The following is a 19877-nucleotide window of genomic DNA, read 5'->3' as shown; positions in this document are numbered from 1 at the left end:
CATATGGTATCTGTCCTTCTCTGCCTGACTTATTTTGCTTAGCATGACTCCCTCGAGGTCCATCCACTTTCCTACAAATGGCCAGATTTCATTCTTTCTCATTGCCATGTAGTTCTCCATTGTGTATATATACCACATCTTCTTTATCCATTCATCAGGTGATGGACATTTAGGCTCTTTCCATGATTTGGCTATTGTAGAAAGTGCCGCTATGAACATTGGTGTGCATGTGCTCCTATGCATCAGCATTTCTATATGCTTTGGGTAAATCCCTAGCAGTGCTGTTGCTGGGTCATAGGGGAGTTCTATTGATAGTTTTTTGAGGAACTAGTTTTTTGAGGAACCTCCATACTGTTTTTCAAAGCAGGTTTAGAAGGAACATACGTCACCATAATGAAGGTCATATATGAAAAACCTACAGCAAACATTACCCTCAATAGGGAAAAACAGTGCTTTTCTGCTAAGGTCAGTAACAGGCCAAGGAGGTCCACTCTCACAGCTTATTCAGCATAGTATTGCAAATTCTAGCTGCAGCAATCACACAACAAAAAGAAATAAAAGGCATCCACATTACCAAGGAAGCAGTAAAACTTTTACTATTTTCATATGGCATGACCTTACATATATATAACATGGAGACTTCACCAAAACAGTACTAGAACTGATAATTCACTAATAATGAAGCAGCAGAAAGAGAAATTAAGAAAATAATCCCATTTACCAGTGCACCAGAAATAGTAAAATTCTTAGGAATGAACATAACCAAGGAGGTGAAAGACCTATACTCTGGAAACTGTAAACATTGATTGAAGAAATTGAAGGTGACAGGAAGAAATGGAAGGATATTACACAAATACCATTTTTTCTTAATGTTTGTTTATTTTGAGAGAGAGAGAGAGTGCATACACATGTATGTGTGAGCAGGGGAAGGGCCGAGAGAGAAAGAATCCCAGGCAGGCCCAGTGCTGACACAGGATTTGATCCCACAGACTGTGAGATCATCATCTGAGCTGAAATCAAGAGTTGGATGCTTAACAGACTGAGCCACCCAGGCGCCCCAGAACAAATATTATTAAAATGTTCATACTACCCCAAACAATCTACAGATTTAATGGAATTTCTATCAAAATGCAACAACATTTTTCATAGAACTAGAACAAACAGGCTCAAATTTGTATGGAACCATAAAAGACCCCGAATAGCCAAAGCAATCTTGAAATAGAAAAATAAAGTTGGAGATAATCACAGTTCTAGATTTCATGTTATACTACAAAGCTGTAGTAATCAAAACAGTATGGTTCTGATGCAAAAACAGACACACAGATCAGTGGAACAGACTAGAAAGCTCAGAAGTATACCCACGACTGTATGGTCAATTCTTTGACAAAGGAAGCAACAATATGCAATGGGAAAACTGAACAAGCTTATGCAAAAGAATGAAACTAGGTCACTTTCTTAACTATGCATGAAAATAAACTCAAAATGGCTTAAGGTCCCAAATGTGCAACTTGAAACCATAAAATCCTAGAAGAGAGCATAGGTAGTAGTTTCTCTTACATCAGCCATAGCAGCATCTTTCTAGATACGTCTCGTGAGGCAAGGGAAACAAAAGTAAATATAAGCTACTGGGACTACATTCCACAATAAAAACTTTTTGGTTTTCATTGTTTCAAAGGAAACAACCAAAAAAAACTAATAGACAACATAATGAGAGAAGATATTTGCAAATAACATCTGATAAAGGGTTAGTACCCAAAATATGTAAAGAACTTACATGACAGCAAAAAAACCCCACAAACAATCCAATTTAAAAATAGGCAGAAGACATTAACAGATATTTCTCTAAAGAAGACATACAGATGGCCAACAGGCGCATGAAAAGATGCCCAATGTCACTCATCATCAGAGAAATGTAATCAGAACCACAAGATATCACACCTGTTAGAACGGCTAAAATAAAAACACAAGAAACAAGTATTGGTGAGGATGTGGAGAAAAAGGATCCCTCTTGCACTGTTGGTGGAAATGCACACTGTATAGCCACTGTGAAAAACAGTATAGAGGTTCCTCAAAAAATTAAAAATAGAAATATTTTACAATCCAATAATCAGTCCCACTGCTGAGTTTTTAACCTAAGGAATATGAAAACACTAATTCAAAGGGATGTATGCACCCCTATGTTTACTGCAGCTGTATTTAAATAGCTAAATTATTGAAGCAGTCCAAGTGTCCATTGATAGATGAGTGGCTAAACCACACATGCATACATATACATACATATGCATGCATACATACATCATACATACAAGGAATATTGTTCAGTCAGAAAAAGAATAAAATCCTGCCATTCGCAACAACATGGATGGATCTAGAGTATAATGTTAAGTGAAGTAAGTCAGAAAAAGGACAAATACCATATAATTTCACTGATAATATGGAATTTAAAAAACGGAAGAAGTGAACAAATGGGACAAGCAAAAAACTAGTCTTTTATTTATAGAGAACAAGCAGATGGTTACCAGAGTGGGGGTGGGTGGGAGTATGGGTGAAGAAGGTAAAGGGAATAAAGGTACACTTGGTGAGCAACTGAGTAATATGTGGAATTGCCGAGTCACTTTACTGTACACCTGAAATTAATATAACATTATATGTCACATTAGAAAAAAAAGTACTAGTCATAAAAGGTGAGTACTTGGACCTCACTGGAATAGAAAAAAATCTTTGTAAAAAGATAGCATTAAGAAGATGAGAAAGCAGCCACAGGCTGGCAGAAAATAGTGCAGTGTGTATATATTCAACAATGGTCTCGTATCCAAAGTATATAAAGAACTTCTACATTATCAGCAAAGAAAAGAAAACTCTGTGGCTCAGCAGTTACACTCCTGAGCATATCCCAAGGGAAGTGAGTGTATATAATTTTCAAAAGACATGCTTTTTTTAAATAACCAATAATTGAAAACATGTATAAAGCAGTAATAATGACATAAATGATAATTTAAAGTAAAAAGAGATGGTGAGAAACAATATTAAGAAATAAAAAGTAAAACTATGAATATAATAGAAATGTAAACATTAAAAGCTCTCAGGAAATTTGATAAAATAGTTTCTTGAAAAGTATAACCAAAGCTGACTCTTGTGATTCAAACAGAACATATCTGGCATGATTCTATAGGCTGTAAGTTTAAAACCACTGTATTAATGATAATGAAGTTTACGTATCTGGCATGGTGTCTGGAATATAAGTAAAATATACCCTGAATGAATGCCAATACTGTATTAGCTGGGTTGCTTACAGCTAAGGTAAGTCTTTAGCTAATAATTATAATTTCTCTCATTGAAAGCAGTAAATGAAAATTTTAAGTTCTTCAAATGCTTAAGAGTCACTAAATTGATTGGGGGCACCTGGGTGGCTCAGTAAGTTAAGCATCCGACTTTGGCTTAGGTCATGATCTCATGGTTTGTGAGTTCAAGCCCTGCGTTGGGCTTTGTGCTGACAGCTCAGATCCTGAGGCCTGCTTCAGATTCTGTGTCTCCTTCTCTCTTTGACTCTGCCCTGCTCCTGCTCTGTCTCTCTCTGTCTAAATAAACATTAAAAAGAAATAAAATAAACATTTAAAAAATTAAAAAATAAATTTACTTTTATTGGTTGAAAACAACAGAGCCTCACTGAGTTTCTTTTGTCATACTGTTTGTAAAAAAAAAAAAAAAATCTCTGAGATTATTGGCGTTCTTGGGTGGCTCAGTTGGTTAAGCATCTGACGTTTGATTTTGGCTGAGGTCATGATTTCAGGGTTCGTGGGTTCTAGTCCTACATCAGGCTCTGCGCTGTGTCACAATTCTTAGAATTCTCTTTCCCTATCTCTCTGCCCCTATCCCATTTGTTCTCTCTAAATAAATAAATAAATAAATAAACAAACAAACTTAAAAAAAAATCTCTGAGATCATTGAAATAATTGTATCTGGGAGTGTTGTATCTGTAAAGACAAGGGTTAATGTAATATACATGCACTGTGTATGTGTAGTGATACGTGTGTATATGTGTGTATATATATGTGTATATAGATGGATATTTATATATATAAGTGACTAAGTAGTTACAAGATTTATAAAAGAAGAGTATCACTATCTGTGTCCAGAACTTTTTCATTATCTTAAACAGAAACTTCCCCCACCTTTACCCCTGATTCCTGGTAATCTCTATTCTAATTTCTATGAATTTGCCTATTTTAGATAGTTCATATAAATGGAATCATAGAATATTTGTCTTTTTGTGTCTGGCTTATTTCACTTATTATACTTCTGAGGTTCATCCATGTTGCAGTATTTATCAGAATTTTATTCCTATTTAAGGATGAAAAACATTCCATTGCATGTGTGTACCACATGTTGTTTTATCCATTCATCTGTTGGTGGATAACACCAACAATTGGGGTTATTTCCACCATCTGGCTACTGTGAATACTACTACTATGAATATTGGTGTACAAGTATCTGTTTGAGTCCTGGCTTTCCATTCTTTTGGGCATACGTATTCTTACTAGTGAACTTGCTGGATTATACGGTAAATCTGTTTTAAATTTTGGAGAAGCCACCGAACTGTTTTCCAGAGCAGCTCTGCCATTTTATATTCCCATCAGCAGTATTTGAGATTTTTCTTACCATTTGTCTGTCATATGCCCTCCAGTGTTTCTTTTTTGTACTGAGAGAGAAAGAAAATTTTTAAAAACAAACTCAAATCTTGTCATGGGATTCTGTTACTCTGTAGGTATATGGAGCTGCCATCCAGTTTTATGAACCTTACTCTCGGGAACTTCTGACAGAGAAACAGCTAGTGCAACTGGGCCTGTTGACCCCCGTGGAGAGAAAAGTAGTCTCCAAATCCATCAATTCAAACAAATGTATTTGTTTACTCTCACACTGGCCTTTTTTTGAAGCTTTTAGGAAATTTCTCATGTTTATCTACAAACTTTCTGTGTCTGGACCACATCCTCTTCCCATTGAAAAGTATGTATAATGATTAGAAAGATGTCTGGTGGAAAAACTGGTTGTTTATGTGTACATTTCATTGTTTACCTGACTTAAGCAGCGAAGTTGAAAGGGGAGAAGAGTCTTCTTTATTTGTTTCCTTCTTCCCCTGAATCATTGATTTTAAAGTTGAGGAGTGATGGTTAGAATGATCAAATAATAGTCTTTTGAGGATTAAGCTGAGGAAGGAACTCATTATACAGTGTATTGTCTGTGTTCTTCCTATTTATTCTCTAATAACAAAGAGAAAAATAACTGTTGACACACACAGACACCCAAACCATATAAATGGTCATTTCACATTTTCACTGTAATGCATAACAAAACTGATATAGGAATTAATAAGGGTGAGTTAATTGGTGCCAAAAGAGGGGTTTTTGGTTTTAGTATTGAGAGACTCTACTTATTTTCCACTTGATTTGTAATTCCTTTTGTCACGGATATCTATTATAATCAAGGAAAATATATCTGGAGCTGCTGTCTTTTAAAAACCACATCTTGGGTGAGGCACCTTCCCAGCTCAGTTGGTAGAGCATCCTACCCCAGAGATCTGGGGGTCCTGGGTTTAAGACCCACATTGACTGTAGAGATTACTTGAAAAACAAAAACAAAAACATATTTTCCTGACTTCCAGTGGCACACTGACTTTTGTTTATTGTAGTAAATGATTTATTTATCCTCCTGACAAACCAGGACGTATCTAGAGCTTTGTGGAAATGTATTACAGTGTGCATAAACCTGGATTTTTCCATACAACTTCAGACATTTTGTGTTACAGCAGAAAGAATATCAGTGAAGGATACTGGTTAGTAGAAGGGTAGGACAGTTCTGTGGAGGTTTTATTTATTTATTTATTTTTAAATAATTTATTTTTTAATTTATACCCAAGTTAGTTAGCATATAGTGCAACAATGATTTCAGGAGTAGATTCCTTAATGCCCCTTACCCATTTAGCCCGTTCCCCCTCCCTTAACCCCTCTAGCAACCTTTTCTTTGTTCTCTAAATTGAAGAGGCTCTAAAAACAAATGATCTTGTGTAGGTTTTAAAATAATGCTGCTCAAACAGCAACTTAAGAAAATAATACTGTGCTTAAACTTACCACGATTTGGTGTCGAAATATGGGCTCAGCTTTCATGTTGTACTCTTGGAATGCCAAACTAATCGTTCATAGTTCTAGATTTAACTTTCAGCTTTCAGATTAATTTAAAATTGCTTGAAATAAAACGTAATGTTAGGGACAAGTTAGCAACCTTTTGAAAAATTGAGGTACTGTGAGTAGCTTGAGGAAATAAAATCAGGGTATGTGATCAATATTTTTTTTCTCACTTGCATGTTAGTGGTTCCTAACAGCTCAAAGCTTTGAAGAAACTTAAGCATTATTTGTAGGTGGAGAAATAGAAAGGGCAAGTGGTTTGCTCAGAGTTAAAGAACTATATTGATTAAATTATTATTTAATTAATATTACATATAGGATTAAATTATATTATTATATCAAGTTTTTGCTCACAATACTGGCACTGGTATCAGGCCAATAAAAATAAGCTTCTTTCATGAAAACTGTATTTATGTTACTCTTATTTTCCTGGCAATATTAAGGTATATTAATATGATCTTTTAATCAGGAAATACATTGTACATTTCAGAAGTTTAGTGAAATGAGTACATTTATTTATACTAAGTATATTTATTTAGCATAAATTTTAGATCACTGGCTTTGTCAGATCTAGAATGATTTATATAATAACATATTTAACGTATTTAGAATTTGTTAAAATAACGGGGTATTTTAGAAAAGTAATTATGATCTGTATTTCACTTCTTTTTTCAGGCACATTTCACACTTTATGCAAAACATCCCTTTCCCCTCAGCACAAAGACCAAGAATCCTTGTACAGGTAATCACAACAAATCCTTTGGTGGAAGCTCTGCATATGCTCATCCTCGTCATTGCAGAGTCGATTCTGTGGCCCTTTGAGTTTGAGGCGGAGCACTATTTGTTCATAAAGTCCTGGAATTTCCTGTATTTTGTATTTTATCTGCATGTACAGAATTGGAGTAGTTATAATCTTTGATTCATGATGACATCATCATTGGTCCGTGCATGGCTTTTATGTAGCTGATTTTAATAATATAAAACCCAGAACTGTGTTATGGGCATATTTTTAAAACAGAGCAACTGATAAGTATTAAATATGAAGTGATTGTGGTTGGAGGGAAGAAGGGAAATAGTCTGTAATAGTGGTCTTCACATTTTCTGTGTTAAGGGACCAATTCTTTTTATTTCCAATCAGTGGCAGACCTGTAAAAGTATACAGCTTGTTACATGTGCACCTTACCATGTGAGATCAGTGTAGATGTGAACATGTCTGTACCCTGTTCAAAGACGTGAGTCCTCTGATCACGTACAGACATTTGGAGCAGTGTCTTACTGTCATAAAAATTTCTGAATGGCTTGCTCTCCATTTATATACTATCTTTTCCTGGGCCAGTAACAGTTGCAGACTGGCATTTGAGATGCATTGATGCGTAGAGGCAAGCTATTTTAAATTTTTTTCTAAGATGTTACCAATTTTATATGTGATATGGTGGCATTAAGTCACATATTGTTAATCTTGAATGTACTTCAGTTCAGCAAGTATATCCTTTAGTTCAGGAAGTATTAATATGTAGTAATCAAGTACCAGTCTATAGAGTACACAAACTTCAAGCTTTTAAAAAGCAATTATTCCATAATTTAAAGATAACTGTTTTAAACAAGTAACTGAATGCAAATTCAGTTGAATTAACTGTTTAATTTAAAAGAACTAAAATAATACCTTTGAGTAAATACAGCTATTGTTTTACCAAGTGTATCTTACTACATTTCCAAAACTATGTCAGTTTGCATATTAAACTACTTTTTATTTTTACCTGATGTGAATATTTAGGTTTCAAGATTGGCTTGATGAATTCATCTTTTTTTTTTTTTTTTTAAGCTTTCAGTCCATGATGCATTAATATTATCGCAGCCAGTTTCTACACCTTTACCACTAAGGTAATTATTAATGGTATCTAAAATAATATATTTATTCACTTGGAGCAGAATGCTTTAAAATATTTTAAGGATTAGGATAAAAAAGTGTTATTTTTTACATGAGTGTATAACCTTTCTGTTTCTGGCTTTGATGGCAGTGTGGATAGTGGGCCATTTGCCTTTTTTAAGATGTAATATCTACGAGAGTTGCAAGATTGGGTATGGGGAATGCCTCCCTTTTCCCTGCCCAGCTATCCAGTTTGTGGCTAAATATTCAAAGTGAACTGACTTTAACCTCCCCAAATGCCTCTAATCTCTTACCTTCTGTTCCTCTGGATCACTAGTGCAGGATAACATGAGCTCTCACCTGGACAACTTCATTATTAACCTTTTAACTGGTAGCCTTTTGTTCTCCCTTCATTTCTTTATCCACACTGCAGCCAAGTGTCCTTTTGAGACTGTAATGTAATTGTGTCATTTCTATTTTGACATAATCTTTTGACCCTTCCTTACTATGCCTTAGTCACGATAGTTGTATTTCAATTTTGCGGACATGATGGTAGCTTTTTCTTGCCTCATTGCCTTTGCGTGTGTTGGCTTCTCCCCAACCCCACCTCAAGTGGTGGTTCTTTGGGAAAGTCTTCCCTGATAAACTCCCTTTTTGTTACCAAATGATAAAATTGAAACATTCTGTTAGACTAGCTCATTAAAGTTGCTGCTTCTCAGTGATAACTAACTCAGGAATTAAAATTAACACTAGACTCGCAGTCTGTTAATATTTAGGGAATAGTTTAATAAGCAAATCTTAACTTGATTTAGTGAAATAGTTCATCTTTTTTTCTTTTCTCCTAGTGGAGCCAACTTCAGCACCTTGTTAATGAATCTGGGTCCTGAGAATTGTGCAACACTGCTGCTCTTTGTTTTACTTGAGAGTAAGATTCTGCTGCATTCTCTTAGGCCAGCTGTGTTGACTGGAGTAGCTGAAGCTGTTGTAGCAGTAAGTATAGAATTTTCCTTACAGTACAGGATTACGAGCAGGACACTTTTACTCTAAAGGGAAATTCCTTTCAATGAAAGCAACTTTGAAATTACCAGTAAAAATTTAACGTAAATATAATAGAGTGGCGAAGAGAAATAGTAAGTGTAAAGAAAGAAAGGTGATTTCTATTTGAGAAAAATTTTAATTTCTGATTTTTCCTATATTTGGTTCAGAAAATCTATATGATTATAGAATAGTAAATTTGTGAATGAAGCTTACTGCATTAAATGAGAGGCTCTGGTCAATTTCATCTGCCCTAAAATTATGCAAATGAATTGCACAGTTAATTACTCTCAATTTTAACTTTTAATCATTGTGAGCCAATAACATGGGAAATTCTAAGTGATTGTGAAATAGGATAATGTACAAATGTTTAGCTATTAGATAAAACATAAGCAAAATTAAATCAAGTCCTCTGTGTTTTGATGGCTTCCTGTTACAATTAGAGATCTGATCATATAGGCTTTATAGATCACAGTGTAGATTTGGATGTTCCATTTCTCCAAATTTATTTTCCATGACATATTTAATTTAAAATAGTTTACTGTCCTGTCTTCCATTTTAAGAATGCAACTCACATGGAAGTAAATACCTAGTCTCTTTATTATCCTTGTGTCTTCAGTACTTAACCACAGCTAAATAGCATGGAGTAAGCACCCAATAAATACCTGTTAAATCAGCAAATTAGGTATGTCTCCAAGATCTTAATCTGGTCAGAGAAATGCTACTAGGATGGAAAACCATAGTAACCTTGTGAGGGAGTTTACGGGGAACAGAGATCATCATTGTGGATTAATTTACCAAACCTCCACAGTTGCATAGGAAAGCAAAAGCTATTATAACATGAAAATATTTGTTAATAAGCTGACAAGTTTTATAAAGTTCCCACGCCTTCTCATAAAACTAGTGTTTATCCACGTTTCTTTGTCAGAATGTTTGTGGCCCAGTCTTCTGACTGATTTCAGCAATATAGTGCAAGAACGGGTTGAAAAATCACAATGTGAAATTGGAAATCTTATGCCGAATGCAAAATTGCATGAAATTTGTGTGACTGATGTTGGAGAACTGCCTGCAATGCATGCAAAACCATTAAAGAGAAAATGGAGAGGAATGATGAGAGGATAAATTCTTCAAAAGGAGTATGCATAGCAAAGAATTACTGGAGCTCCATAGTAAACATTGGTGAAACCAATGAAGATTTTTGTAACATATCTTTTGTTGAATGGAAGATAGTTTTCACTGAAGGTGTCTGAAGTCCTTGCAAGGTCCTGTAGGAGTGGCTCTGTCCGGCTGCACTCTGGTCTCATTTCCGACTACTCCTTTGCTTGCTCTGTTTGAGCAAGCAGCTATTCCTGAAGCGTATTAGGCAGGCCCATAAATTAAGGCCTTTGCTCTAGCTGTTCCTTCTCTTGGAAGCACCAGTCTCCCAGATATCTCATTGGCTGAGTCCATACCTCCTTCAGGTTTACTGGAGCATAGGCCATTTATTTACATACTGCCCATGGCTGCTTTCGTGCATGGTGAGAGCCAATATGGCTCACAAGGCTTGAAATATTTTCTATCTTTCTTGTACAGAAAAAGTTTGCTGCCTCTTTTTCTATTTAAAAATTTTTTTTAATGTTTTATTTTTGAGAGAGAGAGAGAGAGAGCATGAGCAGGGGAGGATCAGAGAGAGAAGGAAACACAGAATCTGAAGACAGGCTCCAGGCTCTGAGCTAGCTGTCAGCACAGAGCCTCTCGTGGGGCTCGAACCCAGAAACTGCGAGATCATGACCTGAGCTGAAGTTGGACGCTCAACTGACTGAGCCACCCAGGCGCCCCATTGCTGACTCTTTTCTAGACCATAAGCGTCAGGAGGGCAGTGATCTTTGTTTTATTCAGTGTTCTAGCCCCATCTAGAACAATACTTGGTTCATACTAAGTGTTGGAATATTTAAGTAAATAAATAAATCCTAATTCTAAATAACTCTCTGGATGAACTGGCAGATGTAATAAATGTGATAGGCATTTCTTTGGGGTGAGTGATAAATGGGTAAGGTATATAGCAAGGATTTTTATAGTAGAGGGAAAGTTTTATCATCAGTGATTAGGATTTTCATATTAGCTGGTAATTAAAATTTTAATCTTTTTTTAACTTATCAAAACTTTTTTTTAAGTCCATATGATACAGTTAAGGTGTAGCATTGTAAAAAGCTGATAAAGATTCTTGAGGTATGTTTTATATGACTAGTATTTTTTAAGATGCCAAGCTTCATGGAAGTTGAATCATTTTGTGTTTATTTGAGCAGGACTTTTTATTAAGGTTTATTTATTTTGAGAGAGAAAGAGAGCACAGGAAGGGGAGGAAAAGAGAGAGAGAGAGAATCCCAAGCAGGCTCCACACTTTCAGCGCAGAGCCAGATGTGGGGCTCAAACTCACCAACTGTGAGATCATGACCTGAGCCAAAATCAAAAGTCAGATGCTTAACTGACTGAGCCACCCAGGCGCCCTGAGCAGGAAATTTTTTGTTGAAATTTTCAGTTGACTATTGCCATTTTCAAGACAGTCATTTTAATTTTTTTCAGTCCTTGGAGCTTTTAGTTGGATTTTAGTCAAAGGTTATTTTGAGAATTAATAGATGGATGAAATGCTTAAGAGTTAAAGATTGTGAGTTTGTTCTATAAGTTTTCTCTCTGCTTGGATTTTTTCCAAAAAATGTCGAATGTGGGTTTGTTTGGTATTAGAGGAATTAACATGCAAAGAGCTGTCAGCATTTTTATTGTGTTTGTGATAATTGTCATATGTGAAGATTTAATCACATTGGTTCATGGTATTGCTTAGTAATATTTTATAGTCATTTGGTTTTTGGAATGAAGTATAAGGTAAAAGAAACTGGACTTTACTGCTTTTAATTGTCATGTTCAGTAATATTAGTTAATTACATGACTTTTGTTGAAAATTTCAAATTTGGTTAATTTTTAAAAACGTTTTTTCCAGATGATCTTTCCATTTCAGTGGCAGTGTCCATACATTCCCCTCTGTCCTCTTTCGCTGGCGGCAGTCCTTAGTGCACCGTTACCGTTTATAGTTGGGGTTGACTCCAGGTATTTTGATCTTCATGACCCACCACAAGATGTTGTTTGCATTGACTTGGATACAAACATGTTATATGTGTAAGTTGATTTCTTTTTTATGTTACCTCTCATTTTTATTTCCCCCCATATGTAGTTGGTACAGCTCTTTGAAAGCATCTAGAAACATGGTATTTTTTAAGATTGGTAATAAGTTTTCATCTTTAGTACAATAATTGTCAGTGAGGGCAGGTATCAGAATCCTGGAAAGTTTGAAAAAGAACATGTTCAACATTAGTTTTTAATATTTTGATAATAGTGTTGGCAGTAGGTGGAAGATAGTTGTCAAAAGAAAAGGTGGATTTGAAAAAAAGGGATGAACACTGCTTTCAGGGCTCAAGGGATGATAGGCTTTCTAGCTTTAATTCAAAATCCATATGTAAGCTTTTAAAAACTGACTTTAGTCAGAATATAGGATAATATTAGGCCATTTCCTTAGTTGTCAGGATTTGAATTTTTTAAGGATCTATTTTATTACAGAGAAATTGATTTTTTTTTAATGTTTATTTTTGAGAGAGAGAGACAGAACATGAGTGGGGGAGGGCCAGAGCAAGGGGGGGAGACAGAATCTGAAGCAGGCTCCAGGCTCTGAGCTGTCAGCACAGAACCTGAAGTGGGACTCAAATTCACGAACTGTGAGATCATGACCTGAGCTGAAATTGGTCGCACAACTGACTATGAATTTTACTTCACAGATCTTTGTACATTTTTTCAATAAACTTTGTGGTTTTCTCCATAAAGACTATGCATATCTTTTGTTAGACTTATTAATTCCTAAGTATGGTGTATTTTTTATTTCCACGATAAATGGTATTTTAAATTACATTTTCTGTTAGATACTACCGTATAGAAATGCTATTGGTTTTCAGGTATGAGTCTGCTACACAGCAACTTAACTGAATTCTTCTATTTTGTCTATAAATTCTCTTCAGTTTTCTGGCTGTAAATAAGCACATCATGTACAATCCTTCTATATTTTTATTTTAATTTTTTGAGAAAGCGAGCAAGTATGAGTGGGAGGGGCAGAGGGAGCAGGAGAGAGATTCTTACACAGTCTCCATGCTCAGGGCAGGCAGAACCCACTGCTGGCCTGGATCTCATGACCGTGAGATTATGACCTTACCTGAAATCAAGAGTCGGATGCTTAACTAACTGACTGAGCCATCTGGGCGCCCCAGTCCTTATATATTTTTAAATTTGTCTTCCTTCTCTGGCTAGGATCTTAACGTAGTATTGAATAGAAGTAGTCATAGCTGGGATCTTGTCTTATTCTTAATTTTAAAGGGAATGCTTTGAGCACTTCATTATTGTGATTACTGCTTTAAGCAAGAATTGACGTCGGGCTTGTGGCCTATTTGTGTAACTAAAATTAACAAAATTCACTCATTTACATACTCTGTGAGGCTGCTTTCATGCTATAATGGCACGTTTGAAAAGTTGTGACGGGGTGCCTGGGTGGCTCAGTCGGCTAAGCCTCCGACTTTGGCTCAGGTCATGATCTCACGTTCGTGGGTTCAAGCCCCGCATTGGGCTCTGTGCTGACAGCTCAGAGCCTGGAGCCTGCTTCCGATTCTGTGTCTCCCTCTCTCTCTCTGCCCCTCCCCTGCTCATGCTCTGTGTCTCTCTGTCTCAAAATAAATAAAAACATTAAAAAAAAAAAAAGAAAAGTTGTGACAGAGCCCCTGTGATCCTCAAAACATAATATTTAATGTCTGACTTTTTATAGAAAAGTTTGCTAGCCCCACTCTAGGGTTTTGATTGCTTAGTAGTAAGTAAAGGAACTTACTTTCTACTTGTACATAAGGATTTAAAAAAAATTTTAAGTAGGTGTTGAATTTTATAACACTTTTGTTCAACTATTGAGATGAGCATGTTTCTCCTTTATTTTCTGTGTGGTAAATAACATAAAATCAATCAATAATGAATAATTTTTACATTCCTGAAATAAACATCATCTTATATTTTTATATCCTAGCAGATTAAATTTTCTAAGAATTTAAAATGTTTGCATTGTCATTCATAAATGATACTGGCCTGAGGCATAGTGTTAGCTGCAGCCCATGGTTGATGTGTATAGGCTTGTGGAGTTTTAAATGTTTTAATTTCTTTTAAAATATTTTCACTCCTCATTATTTAAAAGTATTTTTTGGTTGTGCTTGGGTGTCTCAGTTGGTTGGGTGTCCAAATCTTGATTTTAGCTCGGGTCATGATCTCTTGGTTCTTGGGAGTGAGCAGCATGGAGTCTGCTTGGGATTCATTCATTCATTCATTCATTCATTCATTCTCTTTCTCTTCTCTCTCTTTCCCTCCCTCTCTCTCTTACTCCCTCTGTTCTTCTCCTGCTTGTTCTCTCTCTCTCTCTCTCTCTCTCTCTCTCTCAAAATAATAAATGTGAAAAAAAAGAAAGTGTTCTTTTAAACTTCCAAGGTTTTTACCCTCAAATGCTAACTAGTTGAATTATAGTCAGAGTATGCTTTGTATATTATTCTCTGATGTTTGTTAAGATTTGCTTCTACTAGGTATTTTGAAGTAGCAATTAAGTTTGTCACTTAAAATATAATTCTTTTAGAATTTTATGTAACTTTTGAAGCAAGACTTCAATCTTGAATTCATAACCCCAGCCTTTTCTGAAATCTGTGGTAGAGCATTAGGGTGAGATGACCAAATATGCCTAAGGTTGGTTGAAATGTAAAGAGAATTTTCATGAGGGAGGAGAAGCTAAAATGGCGGAGCACTGGGGGCCCCTGTGGTTGCCTCATCCCTCAGACACAGCTAGATAAATACCAAACCATCTGAACACCCAGGACATCGATCTGAGGACTGAGAGAACAAACTGCATAACTCGAGGGAGAAAAGAGGCCACATTGTGAGAGCTCACTAGAATATAAATAAAAACTTAAACAAAGAGCATCCTCGAAAACCACTTATTTAGACCATCTGTGTCAATTGTAATTTGAGCAAAAATCCTTTCCATTTTCTTTTTTAGTTTGATACAAGAACTTTGCTGAGTAAAAAGAGATTCTAACAGCTTTTATTATGTTTTTATTTAACAGATCAGATGAAAAGAAGAACATGAATTGGAAGCAGCTGCCCAAAAAGCCATGCAGAAATCTGCTTAGTACCTTGAAGAAGTTGTATCCCCAGCTATCTTCAGGTGACTGTGAGGAAGAGGGAGTATTTTTAATGAAATAATATATATGAGAATATTCATAAATTTCAGTACTGAGACATTAATATTGTGGTTCATGAATTTTGAGTATGTTTTGTCCTGTCTGCTTGAGTCTCCCTGTTAGCTTCTGCCAACTATCCCACTACATGAATGGAGAGAGGAATTTCAGGAAGTCATGGGTTTTATTTTGACGATTTTCTTAATTATTTAATCAGTACTTGTATTATATATAAATGTGATTTTCTCTTCATTTGTCAGTTCACCGAAAAACTCAGGAAAGTTCAGCAATTGAGATGACTCCAATTGAAGCAGACTTCTCCTGGCAAAAAAAGACGACACAACTTGAAATGGAAATCCAAGAGGCATTTTTGCGTTTTATGGCATCCATTTTAAAAGGATATAGGACATATCTCAGACCAATCACAGAGGCTCCTTCAAATAAAGCCACAGCTGTTGATTCATTGTTTGACAGACAGGGTGAGTGGCATTGAAAATATAATTATGTTTTAAAGAAATGAAAAATATTTTTTATTTGGTATTGCTCCCCAAAATATTCATGATATAAGTTTTTAGAAATGTATATTAAAATACAGTAAACTTTGTGTGTATTTGTTAATACAGCTCTATCAAGATTTTCTTTTAATTTTTCCCTCCAATTTTTTCCTGAGAAATCTGAAACTGGAGATCTTTAATTATGAAAAGTCAAAGATGTTGCTTATATTTACCATATAGTCAGTTATCTTAGTTGAACATACCTGATGATTTTAGTTTAGGTGGTTCCTCAATCTTGTATAATACTTCAATTTATATATTCTTAAGTTTATAGTATTCTCCAACAATTAGTTTTTAGAATGAGGCCACCAGTTTTTCAAGATTTTGAAAACTAGAGCCTTGTTTCAGGGGAAAACACTATAGTCATATTGTTTTAGTATTTGTTATTTTAGGGAATTATAAAGATTTTTGTTATTCAGCTGCTCTTAAATGTAGTAGCAACCTTGCAGATATGTTAGTGCTCATATGAAAGTTATTTTATATTTCTGTACTTTTATCCAGCAGTTAAATTTATTATTTTAATGTTTATTTTTGAGACAGAGCACGAGAGTGAGTGAGCATGAATGGGGGAGGGGTATAGAGAGGGGGTATAGTGGATCAAAGCAGGCTCTGTGCTGACAGCCATGAAACTGATGTGGGGCTTAAACCCATGAACTGTGAGATCACGACTAAAATCTAGCTCTATGGGATAGGAAAAGGAAAATAATATAAAATACTTTATAAAGTAGATCATGTACTCAAGAAAACAGATTTTACACAATAATTCAATGAGAATTTTCCAAATTTATAAAAAGGGAACATTCTTCCAAATGAATAATTTGGAAGACTTCATGGAAGAAGAGCATGACTTTGAAGAATGGGTTGAATATAGGTAATTGGAGATGAGCAGGAAGGGGTTTCTAGAAAACAATATGCATCAAAAGTTAAATCTGAATAGAATTTTTCTTTGCTATTTATTAAGTTCTTTTTTTTTTAATGTTTGTTTATTTTATTTTGAAAGAGTGGGAGAGTGCATGAGAGCCGGAGAGAGGCAGAGAGAGAGGGAGAGAGAGAATCCCAAGCAGGCTCCACGTTTTTAGCACGGAGCCTGATGTGGGGGCTCGATCCCATGAATTGAAAAATCGTGGCCTGAGCCAAAATCAAGAGTCAGATACTTAACTGCCTGGGCCATGCAGGAGCTCCTTTATTAAGCATTTCTGAGGTTTTTTTTTTTTTTTTCATTAATAAAACAGGGATGATAACCTACTTTGTGCATAAAGTTGTGAAGATTAAGTGTATGTGAAAGCAACTAGTAAAATTACAGTACTCAAGATAACAGCTAGTATTGTTAGTGGTAATAACAGAATGGAAGAAACCTCAAGAACAAATGTGTATTAGTTTGCCATGACTGCCATAACAAAGTGCCATATATCGGGTGCCTTAAACAAAAAAATTTACTTTATCACAATTCTAAGGGCTAAAAGTCCAAGATCAATGTGTTGGAAGGATTAGTTTTCTTTGAAACCTCTCTCCTTGGCTTGTAAAGATGGCTGCCTTCTCCCTGTGTCTTCACACTGTCTTCCTTTTGGGTGAATCTGTGTCCACATTTCCTCTTCTTACAAGTACATTAGTCATTGGGTTAGAGCCCATCTCTAATTTCTTCATTTTGACTTAATTACTTCTTTAAAGACCCTATTTGCAAATATGGTAACATTTAAAAATGCTGAGGGTTAGGACTGCAACATAAGAATTTGGAGAGGGGACAATATAACAATTACAGGGTTTAGCCCATAACAACATATTTGGTACAGTTTGACCAAAGTGAGGCGCTTTAGGGGCGCCTGGGTCGCTCAGTCTGATAAGCGTCCAGCTTCCGGCTTCAGCTCAGGTCATGATCTCACGGTTCGTGGGTTCAAGCCCCACATCAGGCTCTGACAGCTAGCTCAGAGCCTGGAGCCTTCTTCGAATTCTGTGTCTCTTTTTCTCTCTGACCCTCCCCTGCTTGTGCTCTCTCTCTGTCTCTCAAAAATAAAAAACATTAAAAAAAATTTTTTTTAATTAAAAAAAAAGAGCTTTAGAGGAATTGTGAAACATAAGGCTAAAAATAAGTTCAGAGCTCAGATTATGGGTGGTCTTAAATGACAGACTAAGACTATGGAATTTTTGTAATAGGCAGTAGTGGGCCACTAATTCATCCATGTTCTCTCTCTCTCTCCCTCTCCACCCCCCACCGTGGGAGGGTGGTCTTACTAATAGAATTTAGAAAGATAGTGTCTGAGGCCTACAGTTTTTGTTGCCAACAGGATAATATTTAGTGTAGTGAGGGATACAGCTGTGAGACCATAACACAAACACTAATTACCTTTTACTAAGTGTGATGTGGAGGAACTTACTGGTTATAGTGAGAGTGGTTGAGTCAGGGAAAAGTTTCCCTGAAGAAATAACAATTAAGCTTGGGCCTGAAAAATGAACAGGAATTAACTGTGGGTTTTAGGTTAACTTTTTCTTAGGGATATTTTCCCAAATTAGATAAAAGTAGAAAAAAATAATGTACTGTTACATAGCCATCTTCCAACTTCAGCAGTGGCAGCAATCAACATTTTGCCATTTTTATTTCATCCTTTCCTCCTTTTTCTTTCCAGATTCCAAAAAGGATATCATTTTACTCATAAACTTTGTTATCCTTTAGAATTTCCTAGATTTATATATACTTTTGGTTGATTGTGTCCCCATGATGTTATTTAACATTTCTTCCATCTCTGTATTTCCTGTAAACTTGTGGTTGGATTAAGAGATACAGTTCCAATAGAAATGTAATGTGAGGAGTCCCTGGGTGGCTCAGTCATTTAAGCATCCAACTTTGGCTTAGGTCATGATCTCATGGTTTGTGAGTTTGAGCCCTGCATAGGGCTCTGTGCTGACAGCTCATAGCCTGGAGCCTGCTTTGGATTCTGTGTCTCCCTCTCTCTCTGCCCCTCCCCTGCTCATGTTCAGTCTCTCAAAAATAAATAAACACACACACACACACACACACACACACACACACACACACACAATGAGAGCCACACATAAAATATTAAATTTCTGGGACATTTGGGTCATTCAGTTTAGTTTCAGCTCAGGTTATGAACTGAGGGTCAAGGGATTGAGCCCCACATTGAACTCTGCCCTGACTGGAGAGCCTGCTTAAGATTTTTCTCTCTGCCCCTTTCTCCCGTTTTTATGCACTTGCTTGCTCTCTACAAAAAAAAGAAAAAAAATTTTCTGTAGTAGCTACAGTTAAAAAGTAAGCAATAGGGGAAATTAATTTGTATAATACGTATATATATATATTTTAATAGTTTATTGTTAAATTGGTTTCCATTTAACACCCAGTGCTTTTCCCCACAAGTGCCCCCCACCATGACAATTACCCCCTCCTTCCTTCCCCCTCACCCTTCAGTCCATGGTTCGTTTTCAGTATTCAGTAGTCTCCCTTGATCTGTGTCCCTCACTCTCCCCCACTCTCTTTCCCCCTTCCTCTCCCTATGGTCCCCTGCCAGGTTTCTCGTTAGCCCTGTGACATACGGTATCTGTCCTTCTCTGCCTGACTTATTTCACTTACCATGACACCCTCGAGGTCCATCCACTTTCCTACAAATGGCCGTATTTCATTCTTTCTCATTGCCATATAGTACTCCATTTTATATAAATACCACATCTTCTTGATCCACTCATCAGGTGATGGACATTTAAACTCTTTCCATGATTTGGCTATTGTAGAAAGTGCTGCTGTGAACATTGGGGTACATGTGCTCCTATGCATCAGCATTTCTGTCTCTCTTGGGTAAATCCCTAGCAGTGCTATTGCTGGCTCATAGGGGAGTTCTATCGATAGTTTTTTGAGGAGCCTCCATACTGTTTTCCAGAGTGGCTGCACCAGTTTACATTCCCACCAACAGTGTAAGAGGGTGCTCGTCTCTCCACACCCTCGCCAGCATCTATAGTC

At 36.1% G+C, this 19877-nt stretch overlaps 1 protein-coding gene across 2 annotated transcripts in view; it reads left to right on the top strand.

Moving 5' to 3' along the window:
- Positions 1–19877, top strand: part of DENND4C (DENN domain containing 4C) — a 108433-nt gene that overhangs the window by 34562 nt on the left and 53994 nt on the right. For both annotated transcript variants that reach the window (XM_029919761.1, XM_029919759.1), the window contains exons 6-12: positions 4766–5004; positions 6855–6921; positions 8002–8060; positions 8892–9036; positions 12056–12231; positions 15243–15343; positions 15617–15835. In XM_029919761.1, coding sequence (XP_029775621.1) covers positions 4766–5004; positions 6855–6921; positions 8002–8060; positions 8892–9036; positions 12056–12231; positions 15243–15343; positions 15617–15835 — 1006 coding nt within the window. The remainder of the gene's footprint in view (positions 1–4765; positions 5005–6854; positions 6922–8001; positions 8061–8891; positions 9037–12055; positions 12232–15242; positions 15344–15616; positions 15836–19877) is intronic.

The sequence above is a fragment of the Suricata suricatta genome, chromosome 13 (assembly GCF_006229205.1).
Source record: "Suricata suricatta isolate VVHF042 chromosome 13, meerkat_22Aug2017_6uvM2_HiC, whole genome shotgun sequence".
Lineage (NCBI taxonomy): Eukaryota > Metazoa > Chordata > Mammalia > Carnivora > Herpestidae > Suricata > Suricata suricatta.
Note: the sequence above shows the minus strand (reverse complement) of the source record. Positions and strands in the feature narration are given on the sequence as shown.